This window comes from Athene cunicularia (genome assembly GCF_003259725.1).
Source record: "Athene cunicularia isolate RWA chromosome 21 unlocalized genomic scaffold, athCun1 chr21_part1, whole genome shotgun sequence".
Lineage (NCBI taxonomy): Eukaryota > Metazoa > Chordata > Aves > Strigiformes > Strigidae > Athene > Athene cunicularia.
In genome coordinates this window covers 2457224-2483435 of record NW_020799127.1, presented here as the reverse complement: position 1 = coordinate 2483435, position 26212 = coordinate 2457224, and the positions used below count along the sequence as shown (strand labels likewise).

General features: G+C 52.6%; 2 protein-coding genes across 3 annotated transcripts in view; both read left to right on the top strand.

Annotated features, from left to right (window-relative positions):
* The window catches only part of KAZN (kazrin, periplakin interacting protein), a 166959-nt gene extending 148318 nt beyond the window's left edge, over positions 1–18641 (top strand). The window contains exons 2-8 of the mRNA XM_026862778.1: positions 6243–6434; positions 13905–14041; positions 14473–14643; positions 15158–15347; positions 15543–15673; positions 15931–15981; positions 16569–18641. Coding sequence (XP_026718579.1) covers positions 6299–6434; positions 13905–14041; positions 14473–14643; positions 15158–15347; positions 15543–15673; positions 15931–15981; positions 16569–16736 — 984 coding nt within the window. The 5' untranslated portion in view covers positions 6243–6298 and the 3' untranslated portion in view covers positions 16737–18641. The remainder of the gene's footprint in view (positions 1–6242; positions 6435–13904; positions 14042–14472; positions 14644–15157; positions 15348–15542; positions 15674–15930; positions 15982–16568) is intronic.
* Positions 18642–24538: 5897 nt separating this feature from the next.
* TMEM51 (transmembrane protein 51) overlaps positions 24539–26212 on the top strand; it is a 12312-nt gene continuing 10638 nt past the window's right edge. The window contains exon 1 of one of the 2 annotated variants that reach the window (XM_026862793.1): positions 24539–24627. The gene's annotated coding sequence lies outside the window, so the exon portion shown is untranslated. Of the gene's footprint in view, positions 24628–25000; positions 25015–26212 lie in introns of those variants that run through there. The other variant, XM_026862795.1, reaches the window with a different exon arrangement.

Below are 26212 nucleotides of genomic sequence, written 5' to 3'. Positions count from 1 at the left end.
ACGCAGGAGGGTGGCTGTGGGTCGCTGTGCCGTCCTCCCCCCACGCCGAGGGCGAAGCCCAGGGCAGGGGTGAGGGGTTTCGGGGCCCCTGCGCCGGTGGGGAAGGCGGGCGGGCGGCTCCCCGCACCCCGTAGTCCATTTTGTCTTGCCGAGAAGTTGAAGCGTGCCGGGAGCTCACGGAGGGCTCGGTGTCCAGCTCTGGGGGCCGCTACAGAGGTCGCAACCCACCAGCCAGCTGCTTTTAAACCGTGTGTGCTTCTGAAAGCCTTTGAAACCTCCAGCCTGGCTCCTGAACCCCTCTGCCCTCCCCTCTTCCCCGCCGCCGGCATGCACAGGAGGTTTATATCAGGTTTTATTCCTTTACATCTGCTGTGAGACACCCGCCAGCGTGCAGCCAGGGTAGCTGAGCGAGCGGGTGTCTGCACGGTGGAAATAATCCCGTTTTGGGGTGCAGGAGTGCCAGGACGTGGGGGTAACTTTACAGGCAGGTGGTCTCTGCACGTCCTGCCTGATGGCTGCGAGCGCCAGTGGATGGTGCATGGTCAGGGCATATGGCTGGTGGTCCTGTCCCAGAGCTGCAGCCATACAGAAACACCAAGGCCAAGCTGGTGTCTAACTCCAAAAATGATCCAAAATGGTGTTTGCAAGAATTTTGACTCACTGAGTGAAAGCTTTAACCCAAACTCGCTAAGGAGCAGGCGTACCCCTGTGCAGGTGTGACAGCTCACTCGCAGCATCGCGCCAGTTGCAGATGAAATCTAAAGCTTCCTTCTTTAAAAGGCGGATGTATGGGGCCGAAGTTATTAAATAAGCCCACAAGGCTCTGCAGCGTGTGGCTGAGCACCCCAGTGCCCGCCCGGGAGGGAGCGGTGGTGGCTGACAGCTCCTCGTGGAGCACTGCGGTGCTGCGGGGGGACGGAGCTGGGATGTGCCGCTGTAGGACTCCACGGACAGGGCGATGGGCGAGATACAGGCTTGTGCTTACCCCCACGAGGAGATGATGCCATGGGGGGGGGGGTTTGTTTGGAGCTGCTGCACATCCATCATGGTGCGCGGGTGTGAAAGGGAGAGGTTGGATGTGTTGGCTTTGCACCACCAGGTCCCAGGCAGCAGTAATTGGGTCTTTTTGCAAGTCTGAGTGTATTTTGAGTGAACCAAATGCTTCACTGAGTGCAGGCCGTGCTCTGTGGAGAGGCTGGCAGCTTGCACACATCAGTTGGCCTCCCCGCGCCTTCCCCCGGCCGTCACCCAGCCCTGTGCCTGGCAATTTGTGCTTTGCCTTCAAATTACTCCTTGCAGAGATGTACTGAGAGGGCAAAGCTGTACGTCGTGCAGGCGACTCAGGAGGAGTGTTTGGCTGAACCTTCCTGCAAGAAACTTGGGCCCTAAGCTGGGGAGCTATTTAATGATCAAAGGTGATGAGGTGCTCTTTAAAGTACCAGCTCAGCTCATCCCTAGGGCTTGAGTCATTATCTTCTTCCAATAATGTACTTCATCCAGTTACCCTTCTGTTTTCCGTCCCAGGATGGAGGTGATGTACATGTATATTTACGTGTGTGTGTGTGTGTATGTGTGTGTGTGTATGTCTGTATATATATTCTAGGCCAAAGCTCTGCAGGAGGAAGGAGGGACGTGTGTTGAGGGTCTGTTAGGTGATGCTGTTGGCACAGATTTTGCGTTTTCCCATTTTACACCTTTTTTCCCCCCTTTTACATCTCTGCAGGTCCAGTGAAATCACCCTTCGGGGTTACCTGCTGCTGATTTTAAGCTCTTGGTCCACAAATGAGGCTTTTCTCTTTGCCCACTCTTTGGCCACTGTTGTCAATATGCTGATGCTGCAACCCAGGGCACGCTTGCATCTTCTGGCCATTTTCCTGATGATGTCCTGGATAAAACCCCCCTTGACTTGTGCCCAGCAAAGCAAAAACCATCTTGCTGGTAAACTTGCAGAAGTGGCATAAAATGCAGCTTTCACCTAAGATACTCTTTTCGCCAACATAAACCTTGTCGTTTATACTGCATTCATTTTTAATATGTACTCTCCGAAGACAGAAACGCGTGTACAGCAATTGTGTCAGCTGAGTTACATGGAAAAAAACAGGCATTTAAATGGATGTTTTTAAAGTGATGTCTGCTCCAAGGCCAGTAAAAGGCTTTGCTGCTGCACGGCTGGTGGATCTGCTGCTGAGAGGAGTCCAAGATGGGATTTGCAGGAGCTGGAATGGAAACTTCAGCCCCAAATGCTGTCTGGGGGTGTTCACCACAATTAAAAAAAGCTAAAAAAAAAAAAAAAATCTTACTTACATTGTCTGTTAACACTAATCAGTGCTTAAAGCATAAAGGATACAGGATCCAACAGTGTCATGGAAGTTTAATGCTATCAACTGAAATATAATTAACAGCCAGTTATTGCGGTGTGAATGGTAGTTTTCATCAATTAGCCCAGGAAATGTTTAAATTGCATTAATTTCATCGCTGCCCACTTGCAGCAGATTTGGAAGGGGCTGGAATGAGCCAGCGTGTGACGGGGCTCATCTGCGCAGGGTGATGCCTCCTTCCCGCAGGGGAATCAGGAATTACAGTGCAATTGCAATATGCCCCCCCCAAGAAAAAAAAAAAAAAAAAAAGGTTAAAAAGGGGAAAATACACTGAGAAAAATGTCCTGTGGAAGCTTTTTGCTTCAGGGTTATTGCGTTTGGGACGTGATTCCGAATAACAGATTTAACTTTGCACCCCAGTGTAGCAACCCTTGCAAGGGTGAACTGCAGAAAAACGTAAAAATCATTCTATTCTCCAGATTGGGTTCTTTTGCCTCGTGTTTTGGATGTGCGTGGTCCCTCTCGTGTGGGGCGCTCCCTCTTTTGAGAGGGCTGATGCTCACTTCAAGCCACGTCTGGCTCCTTCATGACTTCAGAGAGAGGCACAGACCCAGCCAGCTCCCGGGGAAGCGTATGGAAATCCCTGCCGAGCCATCTGTATGTGGAAGGAATAGAGGCTGAAATGAGGTTCCTGAATAATTGGCCCTATTTTCCCAGTTATTGGAACTTCTCTGTAACAGTCGCTAAGAGCTGCCTGCAAATAGCGCTTTTCGGATCGTTTATTTAGGTGCTTAAACTTGGCATACCAGCGGGGATTTTTTTCCCCCCCTGTTTTAGAGTGAAGTTAAAATTTCCCTTTCAAGCCGAGCCGCTCTCTTAATGCAATTTATGGAAATAAAACAGGCTTGCTCCATAGGACTCTCTCGAGCTGGCGATGCTGGTTAAGACGGGATGGAAACTTGCAGGAGAGAGCGATGGGGAGCAGATGCTCGGTGCTGGGGGAGTGGGAGGGGAAGCCCCTTTGGGGAGACAATTGTGTTGGTGTGATTTTGGCAGATGAGTGCTGACGGGCTGGGGGGACAGGGAAAATCAGAGCGGAGTGGAAATCCGGTATGCAAATGAGGGTAATTACAGGTGTAAGGCAGTGAATGGGATCACTGGGATCATTGCTTTGGTCCAGCCCCAGTCCTGGCAGCAGATACTAGGAAGCAACTTGATATAATGCGAGAAATTGCTCATTAAGCAGTTTCCAAAGGAAACTGAGGAGCGCAGGAGGTGCCATCACTCCCATTGCTTCCCTGAAACGCCAGCTTCTTTCCCAGAAAACCTTTTAAAAACTTGCTGGGAAGCGCACAGAAGGTTCAGCTTGCCTCAGAGCCCATTCCTGGTTTCTGCAGCAAAGGCATCGCCAGCAGCCCCCGGGGGGGCTTGGGAAGAGAGCAAGGGGTACGACACTTCACCATGCACTGAGGGGTCTGACAGCGTGGCTTTAGCTGTTTGAGCCTAGCAAGAGGTGCGGGGTTTGTCCCCTCAAACCTTGGCTACGTGGGTTGTGCTTTGCAATTTTCAGAGATATATCTCTCTATTAAAAAAAAAAAAAAAAATGGGTTGTGCTTTCCAATATATACATATTGCAAAATAGATATATATTGCAAAACATTCCATTTTTTATGTGTGTATATATGGATCTTTATCTTAAATTACATATATAAAAAACAAAGAATCTCAGCTATCTGACTGATCCTGAGTTCAATAATTCAGGTTTCTCTGTCGGCTTTGGCTTGTGGCCGAAGCCACACGTCCAGCAGCTGGTGGCGTGGGGAGCGTGGTGCTGCATGCTCCTTTCCAAATTGCACCTATAGCTTCGTACAGATCTTGGATTTTAATCTTTCGGTAGTTTCTGCCTTTATCAAGAGACGAGTACTAAGTTGGGGACTAAATTGACTTGTTGCAAGCTTTGGAGAAGGAATGCTTTTGAGTTTTTTATTCATTTTCTAACCAGGACCAGAGGAGAATGATGTGGTTTGGGGGAAGCTGCATTGTGCAACACTTTATAGAAAGGAGCTTTGTGAGAAGCAGCTGAAAATCTGCTTTCGGGCCATGCCCAAGGACTTGTGTTGGGAGTTGGGGATTTTCCACCGAGTTGGGGATTTTCTTAGGTTCCCACCAAAACGCTGCAATTTGCAGAAATCCAGCAGGATTGGTCTCCCTTGTGCAAACTGCCCTGCTTGGGTCCTTCTGCCAGTTAATCATTTGCCAGGGAATAGCCAGCTGGGTCTCTGGGGTGAAGCAGCTTGTACTGAAAGGTGAAAATGAATTATCAGTGGGGGAAAAAAAAAAAAAAAAGAGCAGTTAGCGGCAGCCACTGGGCTTGCATGGGGATTTCTGTGGCTGGGGAGGGCGCTGGGTGGGTTCTGCACAGTAATTATTACACCATGTACAAGTCCCTCACATTCCCCACTAGTTTCCCAAAGGCTGGAGGGGAAACACTGCATTTCTGCAGCCCCCAGGGAAGATGCCTTTGGCCTTGGCCGCCTCTCAGTTCTTGCTCCTTGCACGGATTTCAAGAAAGCACTTTGGACTGCACCGAAATCCCCAGCCTGGAGCTCGACTGTTCCTCATTAGTGACTTTATTGCTAAATAATTTACAGAATGGGGCCTTGCCAGTTTTCATACGGGAAGCATTTCAAGTATGCAAACCAGATTTTATGCCTTCCTGGCGCAGCTGCCGGCCGGGCCGGGGGGAGCCGCCTGTCCCCGTCCTGCCGCCGGCGTCACCTCCCCGCTTCGCTTCGCAAATGGTGACGGGAAGGAAATGGCCCGATGCACATGCGGGGAGACCTTAGAAAAAACAAGGGGAAAATCCCCTATATTTCACACCCAGCCCTGTCCCTCCAGCTGGCTGATACTTGGTGGCACTGGGGCAAGGACCCAACCGCAGCAGCTTGGAGAGGGGGCGTTTATTTTTTATTTCTTTTTTATTTTTCTGGTAATGTGGAGGCTGAAGGAATTTTATTTTTCTCCCCATGTCCACAGTTGTGGTGCAAACCTGAGAAATGGGTAAGCACCTCTGGACGAGTAAGGGGGTTTCTCTGTGTGTACTCAAAGGTGGGGGAAAAGCAAAATCAAACTGTTCACACGCTCTCATGAGTCAGTTGGGATCACGACGTCTGGCTCGTGCAGAGGATTGCAGCCGTGGTGCATGGCCAAAAAGTGTTTTGCAGGAAGAGGATAGCAAGGCGAGATGAAGATGATGGGTGCGATGTGGAAATAGCAAAAAAGCGCTTTATTACCCTAGACAGTGGGTGCAGCTGTAGGAAATGAGGTCGCTGGAGATTCCCCCGGTGCCTGCTGCAGAGGGCATCCTGGCTGGGGTGTGCCGGGGTGCTCCTGTGGTGCAGCTGCTCTAAAGGGTGTAGCCATCACTGGGCATACACCTAAAAAATGTAAGGTTCAGGCCTGCAGGTGAAAGCGTCATCTTCTCCTTTCCAGTCTCAGAGTGATTTTGTTGGATTTTGAAGTACGCCCTGAGCGTGAGGGTGGCTGGAGGCAGAGCTGAAGGATATCGTGTGGGGCAGAGTGGAGCTGGGCAGGCTCTGTTAGACACTGGCCATATGAGCACCCTGTCAGGAACCGGTTTGAATGGGGAAGGTGGTTCTGGGTTTATTATTATCACTATATGGTTTTAATTTTTTAATGCAAACACCAGTGCAGGGCCCTCCCCATCATGTCTGTCCCTCCTCCTCCTCCTCCTCCATTCCTGGGGTGCTGCGAGCACCACAGCAATGCTTTGGGCTGTGCAAAGCAGTTTTGCATGTGGCGGGGGGGTCACCCCAGCAGCATTTGCCTGGGATTTGAGTTTGCAGCGGGGCTGTGCTGGGAGCCGTCGGTCACTTCCTCGCATTGTGTCTCCTCTTCCTCCAGCGCTGCTGCGGGAGGAGGTGGCCCAGCTGCAGGAGGAGGTTCACCTGCTCCGGCAAATGAAGGAAATGCTGACGAAAGACCTGGAGGAGACGCACGGCAGCAAGTCCCCGGAGGTGCTCTCGGCCACCGAGCTGAAGGTGCAGCTGGCGCAGAAGGAGCAGGAGCTGGCGCGCGCCAAGGAGGCTCTGCAGGGTAAGAGCACCTCTCCCCGGGACCCTGAAGTTTCAGGAAGTTAATGAACGAGGAAGGGAAAATCCACCCTTCTCGTTTGGGCTGTGCAGTGTGTGTTCACTGTGGGCTCGGGGCAGGGGGTTTGATCGCAGGGCAGGGCTCCCTGGGACCCCCCCGTTGTCCTGCCATGGTGTGCGGAGTCAGGAAGGACAAGGGTGCAGCAGCCAGGTGGGAAACAGAGTATGGAGGGTGTTTGCAGCATTGCAAAGTAATTCCTCCACGGTTGGCTATAGAGCAGCTGAAATGCAGCTGGACATGTTTGCAAGGTGGGGGTGGGCTGGATTTTGAGCCCCCTCGGACTCTTTTAGGAGGGAAGCAGCGAGTTTCCTGGTGAGCACAGTTTTCCTTATCCCACGTGGAGTTATTGAAGCACTGCAGAAAGGCAGAGGCTGCATCTCCAGGTGACGTGCAGCATCTCCTCCTTTCTTCAGGTGTTGATTTTGGGTGTTTCTTGCCGTGGTCAGGGCTGTGCTCTCCCTCCCTGGCTGGTGGCTGCACAGTGAGCTCTCTGCCAGCCCCAGCACCAGAGCGTGCAGAGCAGAACGTGACATTGCAGCTTTTCCTTCCCAAAACCGAGCTGACAGTAAGTCCGGGCAAGGATGGTTCATTAGCCAAAGCCAGGGGATGGTCCTGAGCAGGGGAGAGCTCTCGTGCATCAAACCCTGGCAGCGCCACAGCTCTAAATATCATCTCAAATCCCCAACATACCAAATATAACTTCCACTTGTCAGCTTGTGTTTGCGGATTATGAAGAGAGGCTGTCAAAAGTTTTCAGGCTCAGAGGTTGAGCGGCACATGAGGAGAGCCCCAGCCCACCGTGACTCCCCCCCTCCCCATCTGGGATGCTGAAATGCACAGGGGGACAGGGAATTGGGCTGAGTTTCGAAATAATATTTTGGAAAATATTATTTTATCACTTTCTGATTTTCAAAAGCATCCCTATAAATTAGTAACAGCCAAAATATCTTCAAAATCTTGCCCCCCCTCCACACCACCGGTGCAGCCTCCGGCAGCAGGAAATGCTCTGGATTTATAAAACTGTAATTGGAGAAGAAAAACCTTAATTAGAGAATATTTGCTTGGTGCGGACAGGGAGGGGGAAGTGCTGATAAATGCAAAAGATAGGAAAGCAGAACTATTTTAAGACTATTTGCTAAAAAGCTAAGTTGTCTAAGAAGCTGCAGTGAGGTCATACATGCTTCTGTGGAGGATTATACAGAGAATAAGTGAGTTTGGCTTGAGAATCGTGAGTATTTAAGGAATATACTGTTGGATTTTTATTGGGCTTTTATTGGCTGCTCTATGAGCTGCTGGGATTGGTTTTCCAGGGCTTCTCTTGCAGATGTGATGGGTGGGAAGAGGGAATCTCAGCTTGCACTTGGAAAGGCGCATAATGAGAAGCCTTTTTAAATCGATGCTCCTTCCCTCCCCTGCAATATTGGAAAGCGCTTGCGTAACTTGGAAAAGCTCATTGTGCTGGATTTGGCCCCATGAGCTGGTGCTGGGGGTGCTGGGCAGTAGAGAGCAGCCTTGAAATGGAGATGGGAAGTGTGGAAACGGGATCAGCAGCTGGAAGCGGGAGAAAAAAATCTTTTTTCTCTCCATGAAAAATTGTCTGCAGAGGAACGTGGCCAAAAGGGGAGGAAAAATGGCAATAACTGCGCCTGGTGAACGGTTCTGCCAGGAGAAATGAATCTGCTGATAGAAGCGTTTGGGGAAGTAATGGTTCTGTGTGAAGGAGCTGCAGGATAAGACAGAGCAGGGAGCTCAGGGACACCTGGCCCTGCTGTCCTGTGGCTCGGGGAGTTGTGTCGGTGGAGCCCCGCAGGCAGAGAGCATCTCCCAGGCACACCGCGCCGTCCTCGCGGAAGGATGCCCCGTGCCCGGCAGCATCGGGCCGCCTTGAGTTGTGTAATGTCATTAGGAGATAAATTATATGAAGATCTGTCATCGTTGCTGGCTCTGAGCCTGGAAGCACGACATGACCGGTTCAGATAGATGTTGGCTAGCCGGGCCTGAGCGCAGAGGGAAGCGGAGAGGGTTTGTCAGCGGGGTTTGCTTCCCGGGGGCTCCAGCAGTTCTACCAGCCTCCGTCTTGCATGGCCATGCAGGGTTTTGTTTGTGATGGTCTGGATGGAAGAGGGTGGGTGCATCGTCCCTCCTTGGCAGGGCACTTCCAGCCCTTTCTGGCAGCATTTAGCACGGGGGTAAAGCCAGCAATAAGCCCATGCCACATCTTCCCCGTGCAGTGGTAACAAGCTGGAGCAGCACAGGATGCTCTGCAGTAGTAACTCAAGAAGTTTCTGTATCCCTGGCAGCATGTGCTTTATGCATCCTTACTGCTCCTTTTTCTGGGCTAATTCCATCCCTTGTACTTTTTTAAAAAATCAATTAATGTCCGCATAAAATCCTGTAGTGCTACATCTGATCATCCTCTTCTCCTCTGCTGGGACTGGGACTCGGTATCATACTTACAGTTTTAACACAGTTATTTTTTTCCCCGGCCCTGGCTGGCAAGGGATGGATGTGGCCTGGATTTCTGATGTGGAAATCTCCGACAGGAGAAGGTGCAAACAGCTTTATTACTGCTGGGTCCTGCTGCGGGAAGTGACCGTGCCCAAGTGCCTGGAGGACTCGAGGAGCCTCTTGGCCAGGTGACATCTATGAGAGTGTGGGCTAATGGCAGAAACCCTGTTTCCAGGAAGGTTTATCCAATATGCTGGAGTTCGCCTGCGGGATTATCACACAGAGAGCAAACCTGGTCTCTGTTTCCTTTTTGAGTGCCAAGGTGGAGACCTCAGGCTGGCTTTCCCCACTGCTCAGGAAAGCATGAACTGCCTTCATGTCTGCTCCACAAACGGGTTGTAGCCTGGTCTCCTCCCTCTCAAACCTGCGGCTCAGAGCTGTGACCCCCCCAGGGATGACATTTGGGCTGGAGCAAGCCTCCTGCAGAAACCCCCAGCACCCCCGGCTGGCTGCAGCAAGGGAGTGGGAGGCAAAAAATCAGATAGATGGGTGTCCCAGCAGATGGGTGTCCAGCTATGGACCCAGTCAAGGAAGCCCTCACCACCAAAAACACATGGGGCTCTGAACAGAAAACATGTTCTTCTGCTTTGAAGACCCACCTTGAATTCACGGCAGAAGTCGTTTACAACCTTGTTGGCTGTTGGGGGTCTGGTTTGGAAAACCCTTGGCCTTGTAGCAGTGTTTCCAGGTAAATCCTCCCAAGGCAAATGCCTCACCTAATTTTTTCTTGAAATTCAACATCGCACTCAAATTTCCTGCCTGCGCCATACCTCCGCACGCCCAGGAGCAAGTGCTGGCTCTGCCCAACACCGCTTAACGCTGACGTCTTCAACGGGAAGATCCTCTCTGCGGATGGTGACGGCTGCGCCCGGGGAGCGCGCGCCTGTTGAATTACAGAGCGGGGAGCGGCGCTGCGGTTCCTGCCCAGGGCTGACCGATTTTATGGGTTAGTCATGGTGACAATATTGAATTTCATGGTTAGGATGGAGAAACAGGAGAAATTAAGTGAATGTTAATGGGATGGGATGGGTTTGTGTGTTCCTCTTGCGCGGGACATCACTGAGGCTTGAGCGGTGCTCCCTGAGGATGCTTTTCCCTGTGATAGAAAACAAGTATATAATTCAGTAAGTAATAAAGTCAGCTCTGATTCCATTGCTGGCATGAAAATCCACATTGTACAAGGTGAGAGAAGTGCTCACAAGCGGATGGGAGCCGTAGGGAGCTGCTCTTCAGGCAGGACAGAGGTGGTCTGCCTGTGCCCTGGCTTGCGTTTGGGCTCTGCTGCTTCATCCCAGGAGTGGGAAGCCAGACAGAGATGCTGTTTCGATGGTCCACAGCTGGTTTTCATCTAATCCCACGTTATCAAGGTAGTCAAACGAATAATCATATGGCATCCAAGCAAACCTGGGCTAGATGGTGCAACCACTGCCACCTCATTTTCCCTCAATGTGTATCATTAATTTCAAAGTAGGGGTGGTATTTATAGCAGTCCCAATCTTGCAGGGGCAGCGAGATGCCTGGTTTTCACATGCAGTAGCTAATTTCCATCTAGAAGTTGTTAAACGTTGAGGCCAGACAGGGCCCATGGCGTGGTGGCACCTTTGGTGACGGCATCACTGGGCGGTTTCAGCCAGGCTGCTGCCCGGGCAAGGCTGTGCCGCTCAGGCTGGTGCATCGGAGCGATTCGATTTCGGCTCATTAGGTAAAGCTGGAAACAGAATGCGCTGGGGGGGGTGTGTGGATTTTTAATTGTTTTGGCTGTGAGAGGATCCCAGCACGGAGCAGGTCCCGTTACTGCTCTGCGTCCATCATCCTTCTCCCGAAGGAGCGCTGCTGCGGGGACGGATCGTGTGGCAGGAGCTGGAAGCTCAAATAACGGGAGCGCAGGTTGATTAACGGTGCAGGCGGGGATGTGGGGGGTGGCTTTCAATTAATTTCCTAATAATTGGGTTTGGAATGAAGTTCTCAAATGACTGATAAATCCTTTTTTAAGCTTAGGAGCTAATCGGTTTTGGAGGAGGGAGAGCAGTGGTAATAGAGTGGGGGAAAAAAAAGTGCATTAATTTTAGCAAATCTCTTGAATATGAACTGAAACAAATGGTAAATTGTCCTGTTGGGTTAATAGGAAAAAACCTGCTCTTGCAATGCCCCGAGTCCCATCATCTTCTTGCAGCACTGGTTGGTGTGAATATTGGTAATGTAGTCTCCTCCTAATAGTACTTCTGAGCATTTCTCTTCCTTTTTTGCAAATGATGAAGTGTTTTCTGTAAATCTGTAAGGACCCTGAACACCGCCACTAATTAAAGCAGGGTGTATGCTGTAGGGGACCCCCTGTTTAATTAGGAGCCTTTTGTCGCCTCCAGCATCAGAGAGTGCAAATGTGACTGAAACTTTATAAGAACCTCTCAGTATCCTCAAGGAAATTAAAAATACATATATGTGTTGCAAAGTGTTCAAGAGCTTGAAAGTAGAAGGGGTTTTCAACAGTGTGTTACTCATTATTCTATGGGGATGGGGCTGAGACCCAGGAAGGGCTGTGGGGGACAAAAATTCCCCCTCTAAAACCCAAACCGACTGCGCTCGACGTGTCCTTGAGTCATCGGCAGTGCGGTTGGTAACTCTGCGTACCCACTTCTGCAGGGTCTGGATCTCACCCCAGTATGGCTCAGTCGGCTTAACTTGTCGAAACAGAAAAATTAATGCTATTTAGTTCATGGGAAATAACTGGGTAGGGGGAAAGTTGTTTTTAAATATATGCAGATGATGAGAAAGTGTGATAAATTTGGATGTGGTGTGGTCACAACTGTGTTTAGAGGGTATCTGTAGTCATTTCTCAAGCTGGGGAAAAAAAATAAAAATAAGGAAGGTCCTGTTGTTGGAAGGGACTGAGTTGTCCCAGGAGGAGCCACGTTCATTGAAGTGGGCAAGGAGGAATCACAAGCACTCCCTGTCATGGGATAACGTGAGTCATGGCAGCATTTCTTAGCTGGTTTGTTGTTTCTCTGGGTTTTGATTTACCTCCGATGCTGAATGGCAGAGTAGTTGTTCTGAAGAGTTTCATCTCCTGTTTTTCAACAGATAAAAATCTCTTATCCAGAACTTCTGCTGCTTCTTTTACCATTTGGTCTGATTTTTTTCCCCGCACCTTTTTCTCCACTAACCTGCAAGCCCTCTCCCTTCCTTACTGGCTCCATCCCAAGCACTTGTTTTATTATTCATCTTCCCAGCACGTACAGTAATACCTGTGCACAGAAAGAAGTTCCTACCCGAGTAAATCTCTCCTCGAGCCAGCGGTTGTAACAAGCTTGGATGAGATGCGGGAGGTATTTGAAATGAGTTAGAGAGCGCTGGCTGAGCAGTGGTGCTGCCCTTATTTAGGGAGCCGTTGCAGTACATTATGGGGTGGTACGTTGTGCACGGTGCTGGGTCATCCCCTGTTAGTAGGTTATTCTGCCTGAGGATGCCTGGGGGCTGCGGTGCGCATGCAATACTGTTGTCCCTGCTTACATGCAGGTGGAAATGTTTTTATTGAGTATTTAACAAAAAGCAACGGGGAGAATGAGGGTCCCCAGCTGTAGGAGGGGGGGGAGCAGAGCTCCCCTGTGCTGGGAGAAGGCAGAGGCGTGAGGCCAAGGGTACCGAAGGTGCTAATTGCACGAAGGAAATTAATTTCCTTTTAAGTGTGCCATGGTAATGGTTTTCTTGTTTTCCTCAGTCCAGTCTTTATCTCACACACATCGGGAGGAGCTCAGAGGCACGTTATGGTGTAGCTTAAGCCCCAAGATGAAGTGGCTCATTACTAGGGGGTAGGAAATGCAGTGTGGGCTGAAACGATTTCTTTAATAAAAATAGGTTGGACCCATGCGTGTGTGTGGAGACAGGTCCCACTCGTGATAGTGCTCTCATCTTCTAGCAGCTTTTGTAATACAGCTCTTGGTGGTTTTGAGGTTGGTTTTTCTGTTGGGTTTGGGGATTTTTAGGATTTTTTTTTTTAATATAGAAGGATGACTTGCAAGGCTTAGCAGCTTGCAATGCAGCGAGCGCAGGAAACGTTGGGGGATCAGGGGGTGTTTCTTTCATACCGTCCCACTCCCTTGAGAGCAGCACTTCCTCGGGGAGGAAAAGCACGCAAAGTTTTTTCCTATAACGAAAAGCAATATTTGTATTCTGATTCCTAAATTGGGTATTATTTTGGTGGGGTGGGGTGTATCTGGAGCAGGGAGCCGCAGGGCATTTCTGCAGCGCTGCCAAGGACCGGGTTCACAAAGCACTTCATGTGCAGAGATTACTGAAGCTCCTTGTCCTATGTGGTATTTCTGTAATTCTCGCTGGTTTTACCAGACTTCTGGCAAGCTGTCCCTGTTCTGGTGGTCAGTGAGCATCCCTCGCTGGCTTGTGGGAGAGGGAAAACACAAAGGTCTTGGTTTCATCTCAAGGCTGGCGAAACACCCCCATCATATGCTGTGTTGCCACCAGTCCCCCAAACTCCCACTCTGTCCCCTCGTCCCCTCACAGCATCGTTGAGCTGAAAAGGGGACACTCAGGGAGCCGTGCCCTGGGCTCGTGGGAGCGCTGCAGGAATCTGTCTCGCTGCTAAAAATAAACCAGTTGTGGTTTATTTATCCTGGAAAGGGAGCAGCAGGTTTTCCTGCCCTGGGCCCTGAGGCTGCCGCAGCGGTTTTGCTCCCAAAGCTCCTTTTCCAGGGGCAGAGCTGCCCGTGGAGGGTGGGTGATGATTAGGAGCTTTTGACGGGTGCTAGGTGCAGCAGTGGGGGTGAAGTGGGTGTCTGCTCCCAGCCCAGCCCCTGAGGTTATAGTTTTGGTACTTTTTCCTCAAAACCTAAAAGAGGTGGAGTCAGGGGAGCTGCCGTGTCCCCCGTGCTCGAGCTGTTGTCTGTCCCACAGCCATGAAAGCCGACCGCAAGCGCTTGAAGGCGGAGAAGACGGACCTGGTGAGCCAGATGCAGCAGCTGTACGCCACGCTGGAGAGCCGCGAGGAGCAGCTCCGCGACTTCATCAGGAACTATGAGCAGCACAGGAAAGTGAGTGTGGGAGCCCAGCACTGTGGTCTTGTGACACGGGGGGCTGGCAGCGATGTGAGTGCAAAACCCACTTTGCCATCGGGCAAAAACCCGCCAAAGCCCCAGCCGGCCTCTTGCAACCAGGTAGACACTTCCCTGCTGCGAGGGCTGGACTGCAGCAGGTTAAGAATAAGTAAATACCAGAGGAAATCAAGGCAGTGAGCCAGACCTGGGAAATTCAGTGTAATTTTAACCAGGTGCACAGCAGAGCATCTCTCTTCAGAGGACTCCCTGCTGCTGTCCCGGCCATCCCGTGGCTCTGGTGACACCCCAAGGTACCACGTGCTCTTTGGCACTGCAGCAGTCAAGTGGTCCCCAAGGGGGTTGTGGCAGAGGGGTTTGTAGTAGTGGGTGGGTTTCCCCTCCCTGATGGCCCCCCCGTGTCCTGGCAGGAGAGCGAGGACGCGGTGAAAGCCCTGGCGAAGGAGAAGGACCTCCTGGAGCGGGAGAAGTGGGAGCTGCGGCGGCAAGCCAAGGAGGCAACGGATCACGCCAGCGCCCTCCGCTCCCAGCTCGACCTCAAAGACAACCGCATGAAGGAGCTGGAGGCCGAGCTGGCCATGGTGAGCTTGGTAGCATGGTGGGCACAGCTCGGGGGTCAGCCCCGCATCACTCCTGGGGGCACTCGGCTCAGCAGCTCGGGTGCTTGAAACGCCCTGGCAAGTTTTGCCGAAGTTAAATATTTATTGCAATATTGCATGTAAGTGTTTGCTGCAGTGCTTGTGTTATTGCAGTACTGGCAGAAAAAAAAAATCCACTGGTAAAAAGGGCAGGGGGGGTGTTCCCATCCCTGGAGGGGTTGAAGAGTCGGGCTGACCCAGCGCTGAGGGATCTGGGGGAGTTGGGAACGGTCAGGGGGAGGTTCATGGTTGGACTGGAGGAGCTTCAAGGGCTTTTCCAACTGAGACGATTCTGTGAAAAGGAGCTGGATATCCTCAGTGCAGGGAGCGACACAATTTGGGTATTACTTGTGAAGGGGAGGGTGGGTTTGGTGCACTGTTTTGCTGCTGGTTCTGCTGTGCCGGGAGATGTTCTTACGGTTTTGCCTCGCCGCCACCACCTTGGCGTCCTCCCCAGGCCAAGCAGTCCCTCGCCACGCTGACCAAGGACGTCCCCAAGCGCCATTCCTTGGCCATGCCGGGCGAGACGGTGCTGAACGGCAACCAGGAGTGGGTGATGCAGGCCGACCTCCCGCTGACGGCCGCCATCCGGCAGAGCCAGCAGACCCTCTACCACTCGCACCCCCAGCACTCGGCAGACCGGCAAGGTGAGCCCCCCTCCCCTGATAGGGGTGCAGGGCCAAACCCACTTGGGGGAGCAGCCTTACTCCTCCACAGAGAGAGAAAAAAAAAATGGGCACAACGCCCCCAAAATAGTTTTTTTCGGATGTGCTTGAGAGGCTTTGCGTGGGGCCAGGTTTGCTGGCATGATGTTAACTCCCCAATGCCTCCCTGCCTTCCAGCGGTCAGAGTGAGTCCCTGTCATTCCCGGCAGCCGTCCATCATCTCCGACGCCTCTGCGGCCGAGGGCGACCGATCGTCCACGCCAAGTGACATCAACTCGCCCCGGCATCGAACGCACTCACTTTGCAACGTAAGGCACTGTGCGGGGGGCTTGCTTCCTTGCTCTGTGGGCTGAGGGGGTGCTGTGGGTCCTCCGCTTCCCAAAACGATGTTGGTTTTATGCTGGGGTAGAGCTCGGAAGTTTGCTGACCTCCAGAGCTGCTTTCCTGGGGGTTTATCCCAGTGCCGCAGCGATTTGGCTGCCAGAACAAGCCACTTTTTGCTGGGGGGGGGGCTCCTGGGCTGTGTTGGGGCTAATTCAGTTGGATCTGTCTTCTTCTGCCTCAGGGGGACAGTCCTGGACCGGTACAGAAGAACTTGCACAACCCAATCGTACAGGTAGGGCACAAAGCCCTGTTTAAATCCTGCTTATGAGTCCCAGTCCAGTGCTAGCGAGTAATTTGGGGGGGGGGCTCAGAGGCACTGAGTTGGGTTTTTAAAGAAAAGGAATGGAAGCCATCCTGAATTGTAGGTCTGGGATGTCTCAGATTTCCGTGATTTGCCCCAAAATCAAGGTCATACCATAGGTGGTTGCTGTGCTCGGGGCCCATTACAGGCTTGAGTTTTTGTAAGGCACAGCCTAGATCAGGTTATTCTTCTGAATCTGACCCTAAAACGTTGGGGTATTTTTGCAAGCAGTGGACAGACCTTTGCTCTGACCTTATATTCCTGGAGTTGAAATCCTAAACCAGTTGAATTAAGAAGCCACAGAAATGTGGAGAGGGGGCCCAATTTCACTGCAAATTTCACCACACCTATTTCAGGAATTGGGGGGGTTTATTTTGGTCCAGGATCTTAACATTGCTTTGGACCTGGGCCTGAATAGTTTTTGGGACGTGGACCCTGTGGTCCGTGATCCCCGATGCGATTTGGGGAGGGGTGAATGAAAAGCTCAGTGGCCAACCCCATGTCCTCTCCCCTCACAGTCTCTAGAGGACCTGGAAGACCAAAAACGGAAAAAGAAGAAAGAGAAGATGGGCTTTGGCTCCATTTCCAGGGTGTTTGCCCGCGGGAAGCAGCGCAAGTCCCTCGACCCCGGCCTCTTCGACGGTACGGCCCCCGACTACTACATCGAGGAGGACGCGGACTGGTGACCCCCCCGCGCTGGGTGAGCGCCGGGAGCCTCTCCCCGGCCTCGCCGTCGCCGATGTACATACTCCCACCCCCGCCCCGCCTGTGGACGTGTTACCTGTTGTCTTGGGAGCGATGCAGCTGTGTCGTAACTTCAGTTTTCTCCCGGTTTTTTTTTTTGTGTGTGTTTTTTTTCTATACCAGTAACTCCTTTGTTGTTGCTTCAGTTTGTCGGTTTGGGTTTGTTTTTTTTGTTGGCTGGGTTTTTTTTTTTTTGTTTTAATTCCTCCTTCTTTTTGACAAAACTTGAAACTTGAAGGACTGCTGTGTCTCTGTAAATACCAGAAATATTGTGCACTTTGTGCTTGTGACGTCTCTTGTCTGAAACCCGCTGTTTTCCGGAGCCCAGCCCGCGGGATGTCCTCGCTTGGGGACGAAGGACCTGCCCAGCTGAGGGACCTTAGAGAGAAAACACACACACACACGCACACACACACACACACAAAATCTCATTCGCTGTGATGTCTTCCTGGCCAAACCCTGCGGAGGCGACACGGGCTGGTTGTAACGCCTGCCGGTCTGGAAATAAGTGTTTTAACGTTCCTTTTTAGTTGTTTTAATTTATTTGCACAAACCCAGAGGAGCTATTCTAACTAAATTATTGCAGAAGTTTTGGGATTTTTATATTTTTCCACGTCGGTTGGGATGGGGCAGGGAGGAGGAAGGGTGTGTTTGTACTGTACTGTCCTGGGAAGCTGCTGCTGGGGGGGCTGGGGGGGGAGCTGGAGCCATAGACCCCCCGCCCCAGGCTCCCTCGGCCCCGCAGCTGCAGATGCCCCAGGAGCACTTAACGCCTTGGAAAACTCAAACCTAAATACATGCCGGGAAATCAGACGTGGGGGAAGGGGGGAGCTGGTGGCAAACTTGCCTGTCATTTTTGCCCGCGTTTTGGGGGCTTACCTTTTGCTTCGAGGAAAAATTGGGGGATCCAGCATGAGCTAGGAGGAGGGGAAAGGCGATATCCCGAGATATCGCCCGGCTGGGACCCGCCGCCCCGCTCCCGTTTGGGGTGTTACCACCGTCGGGAGGGGGGGCTGGGGAAATCGGTACGAGTCCCTTGCTGGGGAGGTTTTTCTGGGACCGGGGTGATTTTTAAGCTCAGGTGCAACTTGTGCTTCCAAATCCCTTGGAAATGCCCCAAAACCACCCCCCCGGCACAGCAGCCGCTTCCCCTCTCCACTAACATGCACCGCGCTCTGCTTATGCCAAGATAAGTACCTTATGCTTTAATGCTTACGATATAATTTTAAGCTCTTAAAAAAAATGTATTAAGGTTTATTTAATGATGCTATAATAGTGTATTATTTTTCTTAATTCCGATACACGCACCCTGGTTGAAAAAAGGGGTATTTTGTCTTAAATCACCCAACTAAACCGCCGATGCCCTCACGCTGTGTATTCCTGCTAATGGGATGATGCAGAGAGGCCATGGGGGGGGGCGAGCGGAGGGACCAGCCCCCACCCTGGGCTCTGCCGAGGGGAGGGCCTGGGGTGGTGGGGCAGGGTTTGCCTCGTGGCATCTTTCTCTGCAGAGAAACAATTTTATAAGTTTTGTTGGGTTTTTTTGGTTGTTTTTTGTTGTTGTTCTCCTTGCGTTTTTATAATTTAAACTATAAAACCACCAGAACAGATGAGCAATCTCCTTGTTATCGAGTAGTTTCCTTTGCATTTCAGCTTTTTTGTAAATTAGGAAATAATTCTAAAAATTACTAAGAGGATGATTTATTTAAAAGAGAACTTCGATAAATAGCATATGAATTATGGGTAACATTAGATTTAACTTTTCCCCATGTGAATGGGGGAGAATCCTTGAAGGCATGGATGCAAATATAAAATTATAAAAGATCTAAATAAAGCTTATTTTAAAGTATGGATGAACTACACGTGATTTAATTGCTTGTCAGACGGAGATCCTGGGCTGGCATCAGTGGTGGCACGTGAGCATCTCTGTCACGGCACCGGGCACGAGCTGCTGTGTGAATTGGGGGTCCCCGGGGGGGTGCAGGAGGGATGCAGGAGAAGGCTGCACCCCTGGACCAGCTTCTTCCCAGGCCCAGCTGCCAGCGGAGCACTTGCACCCGGACACGGCGGTGCTGGTGGGAGGCTGGGGCTGTCAGTGCATCTGTATGAAATGGGGATTTAAGGTAAGTAAAGATTTCGGAATGTGGGGGAACATCCCTTGGATAGTCAAGATGTGATGCTAAGGACCAAGAAGAGCAGGTGGGACGGAGAAACAAGAAGGTTTTGTGCTCTAACGCTTGTTAGTGGATAAATTATTGTTACTAATTTACAGCTGGATCAAATATTATTAATTTGCGGGTGGTGTGGGTCGCTTGTAGGGGTGAGCCAGCACTGCCAGCGGGGCCTGATGCTGTTTTGGGGTTGATGGCTGCGCTCACAGGGGGAGTGGAGCAGAGGACGGCCGTGTCGGAGTCAAGGGCTGCAGGCCCGTGGCTCGTGGGTGCCACGGAGCCGGGTGCCTGGTGCCACAGTGTGATGATGGCGGTGGTGTGCCCGGGGGGGTGTACAGGGGGTCGGGGTGTCCTGCAGGGGAAGCTCCCCAGGACCTGCTCTCTGCAGCTGGAGCCACTCGAGTCCCCTGGCTACAACTGACCAGGGGGAGAAAAAAACCAACAAAACATTTCAGACAAGACCTGCAATGATTTTTCTGTTTTTCAAAGCCATAATGAGGATATAGATGAAAAGTTGTATCTTGCCTTTTTTTTTTTTTCCTAAACAGAATCATCCTTCTGAGTTTGTGAGCAGCTGCAGAGCAGGTAAGAGCCACCACAGTGTGAAATAGGGAGAGTTTGAGCCAAAATAATAAAAAAAAAAAAGACAAAAATAACTAGAAGCCAGCTGGCTATCGAGCTCTGTCACCCAAAGCGGTAACGGGAATTAAGCATTGCATTGAAGTGTAACTATTGAGAGCAGCAGGGCTGAGCCGGGCACAGACCGTGGCGGGTTTTGCCACCCTTGGAGCGGTTCCTTGTAAATATTCGGGTTTGCCCTTCACTTGCAGCGTGCGAGGGGTGGAGGGTGTGTGCTCGCCCAACCCGCCCGTGCAAAATTTTTAAATCTCTGGGTGCCCTTTGGCATTGGGAGCGCGGCAGAGCTGTGGGTGCAGCAGCGGTCCTGGCGTGGCTTCTGCAGACACCTGTCCCCGTGCCGTGGGGACCGAGTCGGGTGTCCTGGGCCACCGCCTGTCCCTGGGCAGGGGGAGACGGGTGTCGTCATTGCACTAGAGCTGGTTGCAGCCGGGACAAGCAGAGGGGGCTTGGTCCCCGCAGCCCGTGGGTGATGTCCTGGGCTGAGGCGTGTCTCTGATGGCTTCGTCCCCTCTGCCCCGAGCTGCCGTTTCCGTGGCAGCGGAGGGAGAGGCGCGCCAGGGCTGCAGGAGCCTGTTCCTGCTGCATGGCTGCTGCATCCCCCTCGCCTGCCGGCCTCCGGCGCCGCAGCGTGCTGCGATGCTGCCATCGTGTGAGCAGAGCCCGAGCCGCATCCAGCCCTCGGGCCTGCGGCGCTGAGCCGCCCCGGGGGGCGCAGGGGACCCCGCAGCCGCCTCGGTGGCCCTTGTCGCCCCACCGACTCCCCGCTGACACGTGGCCAAAGGCTTGTGTGGCCAGTTGACATGATGCCCGAAGTCAGCGAGTCCCTCGCAGTGCTCCTGGCTGAAAATGGCTCATCCGTGCCTTAAAAGATGCAGAGAGCAGCCCGACAGATGCAACGCGAGGCAGGTTTTAGGCCTGGCCTGAGGCGTGTTTATTTTCGGTCTGACTGGCAGAGTTTGTGCCCTTTGCACTGATAATAACCTTGTTGTGCAGTCGGAGTCACAAGCGCGTTTCCCCGGTGAGGACTTTACGCCGAGAAAGGAAAATATCCCAGCTCCGTGCCGGGGCATGGGGTGTTGTGCCGAGGTACCCCGCAGCCGGGGGCACCTGGGGACTGCCGTGCACCTTCACCAGGGTGTGAGCAAGCCGTGCTGGTCCTGGTGGTGGTTTTGGGTGACGTTACAACTGGAGCTGTGTTCACCCGTCACACCACAGCCGTGCACTAATAACCTGTAGAGCAGGAGCAGGTTTGAGAGGTTGCAGCAGGGAAGCAGGGGTGAGTCCTGGGGAGGATTCCTGTCTTGGTACGGACTCACCCCATTGCTTTAGGCAAGTGATCTCACCTCCCTGGGCTGTGGTTTTTTCATTAAAGAGCTAAACCTGTATACATTAAATAGCTGAATAGATCATCAGGATGGTTGGTGGGTTTTGAGGCGTGGTTGGTCGCAGACTGGGTGATGGGGGCTACGAATGGTGGTATCTCCCCAAACGCTGGTGTCAAGAGCCACCACTGAGGCTGCTGGTTTATTGCTCAGGATTGACAAAAATTTTGAAATGTCCCTCTCATTTATTCACTCATTTTTAGTGTTTTTCTTGAAGGTGTCTTCTCTTGCTGCTTTGTGTTGGAAACGCCTTTGAGTCCTCGTCTGCACAGCCCAGGGGAGGCGGCAGTGCCCGAGAGCATCCCTCACCTTTGGCATCCCTCACCTCTGGCATCCCGCGTGGCCTTCGGGACATCCTGCTCTGCCAAGCCAGCATGGTCTCTGCACCTGTCCCCCATTTCAGCCCCAGTCCTTGCTTCCCGCTGGTACAGCAGCACAGACCGAGTGGCTCCACTCCATCCGACTGGGACACTGGAGCTGCCGTCGGGTCCCGTATCTGGGTCATAAGGTTTCCTTGGAGTTTTCTCATCGCTGGTGAGTGATTGCCTGGCATTTTCCTATTCTCGGGCACAAGGCATCACTCACCATCTGCTCCTAATTCTGTAAAGCTACGTTAAACCGCAGCTCAGCTCTTAAATACCCAACCACACGCCACCACACTAGCTCTTCTCTTCCAGCCCTGTTATCCTCAAGCCCTGGATCTCGTATTCCCAAGTCCTCTCTTGTCCTGATCAAGCCACTCTCTTCCTGGTGGCGCAACCCAAGACACAGAAGCCCTGAGGAAAATGAACAAGTTCCTCAACCCTCTCTCACGTGTTGCACTGGCAGCAAAGGTGGGGGGGGTCTCCTGCCCAGCCAAGCTGCGCTTTGGCAAGGCAGGGCTAAGCCAGACCATCACAGATGAGATGTAGCAGCCCTCAGACCAGCGCCAGGAGGAAGCTGTGGGTTATTTGTTGTTATTAATACAGCAGCTTTACTTATGCTGTTTTCCAGGTCGCAGATGTGCGTATGCTTGGAATGGCAGACGGGAGGCCTGGTGCGGTGGTTGGACTGGTTGTACTGGAACCACTGTCCTCTACACCGTGTCCCAGCAGCCCCCCAGACACCTGCTCCCCGCACCCTCTCTCTGAAGCTGCTCCTCACCCTGCCAGGGAGATGCCGGCAGGTCACATCCTCCCGCCGGGCCAGTGCAGGATTGTGCTAAGCAGGAGAAGGTGGAAATGCTTCCCAGGCAGATGCTTTTCCTCTTCCTCTTCCTTTTTTTTTTTTTTTTTTTTTTTTGCATGGCTGGTTCCCAGCCTGCAGCCCCGGCCAGTGCTCTCTAAATTGGGGAAGAGAAAGCAAAGCATGGGGGGAGAGATACCAGTATAGACCAGTCCTTGTGGGCTGGGAACTGGGATTTGAGGGAGCCCATCACAGAGCAGGCTGGGATGGACTTTGATTCCTGGGGCAAAGCTGAGGCTTCGCCGTGCTCCATGTCCATGAGGGAGAGAGATACCAGTATAGACCAGTGCGTGTGGGCTGGGAACTGGGATTTGAGGGACCCCATCACAGAGCAGGCTGGGATGGACTTTCATCCTGGGGGCAAAGCTGAGGCTTTGCCGTGCTCCACGTCCAGTGAGGGGCTGGGAATTCGGAGCCAGGCTCCGGCTGGGAGCGGGCAGCCATGGCCTGGCTGCCACAGCCGGCTTGCCGGTGCAGATGGCCACGGCGCGGCTGCTCCCCAGGCAGATGGTGTGCCTGGCAAATATTGTGCTCGTGTTTACCCACGCGCTGGCAGCCGCAGCGAGCGAGGAGCCGGGCGCTTCACTTGCCGGTGCTGGGGAAGGGGCTGGATGCAGCCCCCAGGGGTAGGTTTGCATGTGGCACATCGGGACTTTTGCTCCCAGTCTGGGCAATGGGGCAGCAATTAATTAGCACAGCCAGGGAAAGATCATTTAATCAGCACTCGTGATGTCCCAGGATTCCCCCATTTTGTTCTCCTGCCCTGGTTGCTGGTGCAGCTCTGCAGGCCATGTGCAGAAATTCACCTTTCCCGCTGCCAACTGCTGGCGACCTACTTCTCATGGAGGGGTGCAAGCACCTGGGACAAGACTGTCCCCCAGCCCGGGGCAGGAAATCAAATCTCTCCCCTCCTGAAAAGCTGCACTGTCAAGGGAAGGGGCAGTTTGGGGACTGTAGGACTGGGGAGATGATGGGAGTGTAAAGCTGAACATCCTCCCCAGCCCCAGATGTGTTAGACTTCTGGTGCTAACTGTAAAAAAATAACTCTCTGTGTTAATAGATCGGCAATGTGGTGGCTCAGCTGATTTGATGAATGGATGGGCTTTTCTTCTTCCAGGACAAGCTGTCTGGCTGCAGGTATCCAGGAGTGGCGTGTCACCCAGAGCAGTGGTTTGGGCTCTCTGTTGGAAAGCTTTGGAGGAATCCCAGGATGTGGCCATGCTCTGGGCTGGGCTTTGCAGCGGTGATTTTACTGTACATGTTGAGCACCTTCCTTTGAGCATAAAAAAGCAGGGGGGCAAACTGCCAGTGAGTAATTTCTGCCACTAACGCAGGGTAACATGAGTCCCTGGCATCTCTGCAAGTACCAGAGCATCAAACGCCCCTCTGAAAGGCCCTTTTGTTGCCTGCTGATGGCTCCGGCCGGGCTCCTGTTTCCTCCTTGGTGTTCCTGTGCAAGCAAAGTCTTTATCCCACATATTTGGCTGGATAAACAACCCGGAGAGATACCAGCTGGCCCCAGACTGGGCGGTGAGTGTTTGCAAGGGGAGGATTTGAGCTGCCCATAGATAAATACCCACGCCAGGATGGCTGCTATAGCTGGAAAGGCAAATGAGCCTAAGAAATGCATGTAAATGCATTAGCCCACAGCAAAGTGCATGGCAGGGAAGGCGGGTGCATTAGCAGCCATCCGCGCTCTGCCCTTCGAGGGATGTGAGTGAGCCCCCTTGATTTAGGGATGGGCAAACCAGTCTGAGTCAGCATCACGAGGGGAGAGGAGAAGGAAATCTGCTTCGGAGGGAACAACTGAGCCAAGGAAGAGCTGAAATGGCTTGAATGTACCAACACAGAAACGTGCAGCCGGCTCACCCAGCCCTGCGGCTGCAGAAAAAAAGCCATTTCTGGCCAATATTCAGCTTTGCAGAGCGGGAACATGAGGAGCTGCTTTATGAATGTCCCCTCTGTGCTCAGTCTCCAGGGTCCCTTTGCAGGGTGGGTGACCTTGCCCCGGCTGGGGCTGGGCTCTCCCTGCGCAGGATCGGTGACAGTCACTGTGTAAAGTGCATTTACCCCCCGCTTTCTCACAGCTAACCTGTAGAGAAAACAATTCGCTGCTATACTACTGACTGCCAGAGCAGCTGGAGACAACAGGTTTGTGTTTCATACAGAAAGGTGCTGTGGGGAGGGGAAGGAGTGGGGAGAATTTGCCTGAGCAGGTGACCAAGCCTGAAAATGCAGAACAATTGGTTCAAGGGAAAAAAAAAAACAAAACACAACAATATATGCAGATATATTTAATTTAGTTTTTTTTTTTTTTATTGCATGTCTCTCAAGATTGGCCTTTGGATTAGAGAAGGAAGGTATCGTGAGTGGGGAAGGGCAGTGCTGCCGTGCACCCGGAGGAGGAGCCAGGGCAGGTGAGTCAGTGGAAAATACCATCGTCTCTGTGTGGGATTGTGCTGGTAGGGAGAGTTGGAGGGAAATGGGGGGTTTCCACCCTGCATCCCGAGCACCAGTGGCCCCGAGGCAGGGCTACGGCATGCTGATTCACAGGAGGGGATGTGACAAGTTGTGTTGGGTTCATGATGGCTTTTGCCTTTGCAAGGACTTGCAGGGCTTAAAGGACAGGAAAAACTGCAGTGGCTGGTCCAGCAAGTGCTGCTTTTTCACTCGTGCTTAGAAAAAACCCACCTGAGTGTCATCTCCAACAGAATTTGAGCCCTTTGTGGTGTTTATTATTACAGCTGTGTGTGAGAAGGGCCTGAACACATCCTGATTGCTGCTGGGATGGCAGCCGGGGAGAGGTGACACTGGGCGCAGTATTAATTGTGATGGGGTTTGCCAAAATCCAGCTGTAGCCTGTGCCCATGCCCCCTCTGTGCCACTGCTTGGGGACGTGCTCCCAAGTTTGTAATTATCGCATGGAAAGATGGTTTAGTTTCATCACAGATACGCATGTAAACATGGAGCGTTTCCCTGCCTCCATACCCCGGAGCAGCCCATGACCCCGTGCATAACTGTGCCTGTTAATTGTTTGTTCCTAACGTCCTACCGGAGAGGGGGCAGGAGTTGGTGGGTCGGTCCCCGCCGTTCAGCCTGGAAACCACGGGACTGTCGCTACGAGGCCAGGGCACGTGGCCAGCAGCCGGGGTGAGGGCCCTACCCAGAACGGCGCTTCCCAGAGCGCGGGTGGTGAACTGGGGAGAGTTTATAGAGGGCAGCAGCCTGATAAAAGCACTTTCTGGGCTCGTTGTGAACACAAGCCTGGCTTTGTGGGGATGTCGGCTTTGCCCGGTTGAACGGAGCGATGTGACCGAGCGGTTGTAGTTCCTCAAAACGGGGCTTCTGCACCTAGTGCTCGGAGCCACTCGTTTGAGGCGAGGCTCTGCTCGTGTCCGTATGAGCTGGTTTCATAACGCAGATCCCTCATGAGCTGGTTTTTAAACTAGAAATGGGGGCTGTGACTCTTGGAGCACTGTGCAGCCCCTGCTCGGGGGGGGGGTGACGCAGCCTGCAGCTCCAGCCGTGACCCACAAATTGGGGGGGAAAAAAATGTGATTTTTATATCTTGCATGCTGGATTGTAGGGATTGCAGGAAGGGGGTGCTGCGGGAGCAGCCTGCGGGGTGCAGGGACCCCCTGGAAGCAGGCAGGCTGGAGTTCATCCCCGGAACCTCTGAAAGGTGTGGGAAAAGGAACAAATTTTGCTTGCTTGTCACCGCAGCACATCCCTTTCCTGACTGAGCTCGCTGTGGGAGGAAGCGCGGACCCGCTGGAGAAGGGGAACTAAAATCAGCCGGCGCAGTTCCCCCCTCCCTGGCTGGCTGAGAAATTTCAGAACTAAAATACCGACAGAACCCACAACTCCGGGGAGGAGGGACGGAGGAGAAGCGTGTTCGTGACGGCCGGGATCGGCTGATGCGATATAAAGAGCTTCCAGGAGAGCGAGTGCTCCTCTCGGGCGGCTCTGCGCGGCGCCGGGCGCTCTGGCTGTCTCTTATAC